Source organism: Crocuta crocuta, unplaced genomic scaffold (genome assembly GCF_008692635.1).
Source record: "Crocuta crocuta isolate KB4526 unplaced genomic scaffold, BGI_CrCroc_1.0 scaffold657, whole genome shotgun sequence".
In the NCBI taxonomy this organism is placed as follows: Eukaryota; Metazoa; Chordata; class Mammalia; order Carnivora; family Hyaenidae; genus Crocuta; species Crocuta crocuta.
Window position 1 is genome coordinate 1,441,164 of NW_027529583.1, and position 4,663 is coordinate 1,445,826.

General features: G+C 44.0%; 1 protein-coding gene across 1 annotated transcript in view; it reads right to left on the bottom strand.

The window, feature by feature from the left end:
• GRPR (gastrin releasing peptide receptor) overlaps positions 1-2,608 on the bottom strand; it is a 28,103-nt gene extending 25,495 nt beyond the window's left edge. The window contains exon 1 of the mRNA XM_077761704.1: positions 2,196-2,608. Within this exon, the coding sequence (XP_077617830.1) occupies positions 2,196-2,608 (413 nt within the window). The remainder of the gene's footprint in view (positions 1-2,195) is intronic.
• Positions 2,609-4,663: the final 2,055 nt, after the last annotated feature.

Here is a 4,663-nt window from a genome sequence, read left to right on the forward strand (position 1 = left end):
GGTGGGTATTAACTGGAAAGAGACATAAAAGAAACTCCTGGGGTGCCAGATATTCTATATCTCCAGCTGGGTGGTGGCTATGTTGCTATGAAGACATAAATGCAAATATATTGAGCTATACACTTGTTCACTTTACTGTATATAGATCACACCTTGTTGAGAAAAAATATAGACTGTGTGTTTGTGTATTTTTGCCCTGCCAACCTCATGAGGTTATTATAAGACAAGTATAGTTTTATATTATTTAACTAGCTCAATACTTATTCCTGCTGAAATCGGCTAGATGCACTACCTGTGATTCAGGTGATCCATCAGCTTTTTCAAGCCTTAGCAAAGCACAAAAAGTTAGTTATATGGAAGCTTATAGTAATTTCTGAACTTGGGAAGGACACACAGTAACTATAAAGTTGCTGAGAACACACTAGAGCTGCCAAAGAGGGCAACCCGGCTTTTGAAAAGACCTTTCTGCCGACGGGGAATTTGGTCTGTTTTGAAACTCTGCAGAGGGCTCCCTGCAGCTGCATTTGTACATTGCATGCCCTCACTTTCTTCTCTGCCTCCCCATTCCACCTGAGAAGACGGTAAACACCATCCATACCATCGCACCCACCAACCCAGAATCCAAAATCTCATCTTCCCATCAAGAAAATGGCCCTCATCCTGGAGGGCCCTTGGCCATGGGTCATGAGCTACAGCCCTTCTGCCGGCTCCAGAGTCTGCCTGCCCTGGATCAACATGTGAAACTGCTCGTGGCCATTAGCACCTGGTGGGCAAACGCGCAGATTAGAGCAAGCTGGAGGGGAGCGGCAGGAATGGAGGAACCCCGCCTGGCCAGTCCGATGTGCAGACCTTGTCTCTGGGCTATTATTTTTCCATCTTTGAAAATGAGCAGTGTACTTCAGGCAGCTAAGTATAAACACATGTCTACAAATACTGATAACACTATCTCTATTTGTCCATTACTTGACAAAGCCAGATCGCCTGGGGACTATTTGTTCCTCTATAAAATGAGAATCCACTACCATATGTATTAAAATGTGGGACATTCTCTTCAGAGTATAAACTTTGAAAAGCTGCTTCCCCACTCTTCTCTCAAATCCGTACGTATCTTTAATACCATATCATACCATGGGGTTTAAAATAAAAATGTATAGGCTCTGGCTCATTGTTCCAGTTTTTCCTCATTTGACCATATGCTTCATGATGCTTCTGAAATCTGCCCATCACTAGGTCCGATTTCTAGAGCTCTGAGGTATGTAAGATAATGCAGCAACATGTGTGAACAACCTGCAGACATTTCCTGACTGGTTCATTCAAGCAAGAGTTCTTTACAGAACAGATGCTTGGTAAATGTTCAAAGACTGAATATGAATCTTTAAGAATGAATACATGTGAATTTGAAAGCAACATGTGCACACAAGAAATGCAGTTCACAGATATGCGTATTTCCCAGAATAAAACACTGGACTCTCTTCCCCCACCCAAAAAAATAAAAAACCCCAAAGGCACTGTATATAGAAGTACATCACTAAGGATATTAAAATTCAAAATCAAACTTGAATGGAGCTTTCTCATGGAGAAAAAAAAAATCCATATAGCGCTTATTTCACTGAAGAGATACTTAGAAAAACCAGCTCTCTGGTTACCAAGAGAGCCAAATACAAAATCAGCTGTGAGAAAAGTTAAATAGTCTGAGGAAAATAAATGTCAAGGAAATGCTGCTTATTTTCTCCTCTTGTTTATTTCTGAAAGCGTATTTTGAGGAAGAAATTTAGTGAGACTTTTCTGTTCTCTGATGACTTTGAATTGCTTCTAAGAAAGATTTGCCTGGGGTGTAAACTCTATTAGGTGTGATTTTTTTCCCTCACCATTCAATTAATTTTGCAGGGAGGGAGAAGTTAGGAAAAAGCAATGCTAAATCAATTTGTCTCCTGTAAATGAACGTCAATCTTATGCTCAGAAAAATTTTTTTCTCATTTGTCCCCTTCTGTCCCACCACTCACTCACTTTTCTGTCTTAAACCAATATGTAAAACTCCAGAAGTCATCTCCAAAAGAAAAACATTCCTGGAAGGGAATCAGAGTTTGAGTAAAACTTCCCTTCGTGCAAACAGCTGTGTCTGCCCCAAGGTGGTAGCTCGTTTACCAAGGCATCTATCACCCTCAGAGAGAATGTGACTTTCCTCTAAAACTTACCTGTCCGCCGAGAGAGCTGTGAGTGTGAAGACAGACACCCCCACCGAGGTGAGCTGTATAAAGGGGATCAGTTTGCAGCCAATCCTGCCGAACAGCCATCTGTCGGCCAGGTACCTGCTGGCGTCCACGGGAGCACACGTTACCAGGAGGAGCAGATCTCCCAACGCCAGACTGGAGATGAACAGGTTCGGCACATTTCTCATGGCCTTCACTGTACAGAAGATCTTGATCAGGGTGATGTTGCCGATGAGGCCTATCAGAATGATGACCCCATAGATTGCAGGGATGACATACAGGATCCCCGGGTGGAACCAGTCGTCGTTCATGGGGATATCTGCACTGTGACTGGAGATGTTGCAGTGCAAGAAGTGGTCCACTTCCAAGTTCAAAAGCAAACAATCGTTTAGAGCCATCCTCTAGGTCCTTTCCCACCTGAAAAGTGCTCTTAGATGCTGTTGCTTAACTTTGATTTTGAAGTTGGGTGAAGATGAGGATAAAAATCTGTGCTGGGCTCTTTATCTTCTTTAATAAAAATTCTCTGAGCACATACACACTATGGCATTCAGAACTTTCTGGCACTATTTTGATGCTGGTGCTGCCGTGGTCTTCACTTGACCAATGTACTACATGTCTATATTCAATAAATTAACAGCAAAACAACAAAAACTCAGCCAGAAAGGGCTCAGAATTAAACCCACTCTGTATCAACTCTTTCTACCTCCATTCTAGTCTGAGTCTCCCCAGCTGCAGTTTACTAAGAACTTTTGGCCGGCTATTTTCATACGGCATTTCCTATCTTTCCTGATATTTAGAACCTGAAGGTTTAAAGTGGGTAGAAAAAAAACTGCACTGAGAAAGCCTCAAATCCTATAGGCAGGATGTTGTGCGCGTCACTGACTTAACCAGCAAACGGCAGCTCTGCTGAGCTGAGGCTCTGAAGAGGAACCAGGGCTAAGTACAGACAGAGAATGCCAGCCCCCTGCTGGACACTTCAATCACTGCCCAGTCGCCTGCTCTCCCCAGATGAGAATCCTCCCGCAGACTTTAACAGATACCCTTGGCTTCTCGTTTAGGATGCAGCACCTGCGGCAGGTATTTAATAAGCACTGCTAGCCCTCTGCAGAGGCCCTGCAAATCTCGCTGATACTATGCCCATGAAGCTAGATAAAACTCACATCCCATTTTCTCATCTTTACCAATACATTAGAATGTCATGTTAAGGTCGCTATAAAACGAGGTCTGTATCTGAATTAAATGCACACAGATGCACAGGACATCTCGGCATGAGCTGTCCCACTAGCCTTCCCAGTGCTTTTTTTTTTTTTTTTAAATGTTTTTAGTTATTTCTGAAAGAGAGGAGAGAGAGAGAGAGAGAGAGACAGCGTGATCAGGGGAGGGTCAGAGAGAGTGGGAGACACAGAATCCTAAGACAGGCTCCAGGCTCTGAGCAGGCTGTCAGCACAGAGCCCGATGCGGAGCTCGAACCCACAAACCGCGAGATCATGACCTGTGCCGAAGTGGGAAGCTCAACCGACTGAGCCACCCAGGCACCCCATCCCAATGCGCCTTTGAGCGGGGACTGCTACTGAGGAAAAATCGGCATAGGATTTGTGCCTTAAACCTTCAGTAACTGACATGTGGGAAGAGCAGAAGCAGAATACGCACACCCCCTTTCCCATAGATTTTGCAAGCCATTATCATTCCCTTTACCAGGGAGAAATAAAATCGGGAGCCAGCTGCATTCTCAAATATCAGTGGTCTTTTCCAGAAAAATGGGATTTTTTTCTCATTGGATCTAAAAATTACAGGAACTGGCATTTTGATGCAGTTATTTGCAGTATTTTAATTGAATGCTTGCCATGTTTTATAGCAACTTTCCTCTTAAGCCTTGAGTGGGAAAGGAACTGAAAAGGACTTACAGATATAGTACTGAGGAATTGGGGAGTGGAAAGAAATAACTTAGAGTTGATGGGGTGCCCAAAAATGCTTTATTGAGGAGGTACAACCAGATTTGAGTTTAGGCCTTTAGCCAACAACTCACAAATACATGAAAAGAGTTTCTCTTTAGGACTTGGGTGGAGCCTACCTTCCAGGTACATTACAGGAGGCCAGTTACTAACAGGCACTGCCATTGAAGGTGCTGTTTCTTGGGATCCATAAGGAGTAAAGAAGCTTGCACTTAATACCAGGCCAGAGGGCACCAAGAAAGACTCCAAGCACGTTGTCCTGGTGATTTCCAGGGGCAGGTGAGAACATTGAGATGGCCGCCATGCTCTTCCACAATCCAAAGGGCTTGCATTCCTCTCAGCCAGCAGTCGGAGCCTGCCGCTTCGTGCCCAGAGTAGGAAGAGCTGCTCGGTGGGGATCACTGTTACCAGTAACGAGTCAGTGACCATGAGCCTAGTGGTGTTGATTAGTTGCTAGCAGTATACCTTACGCAGTATATGGTTTCTGTCTTCCATCTTGGC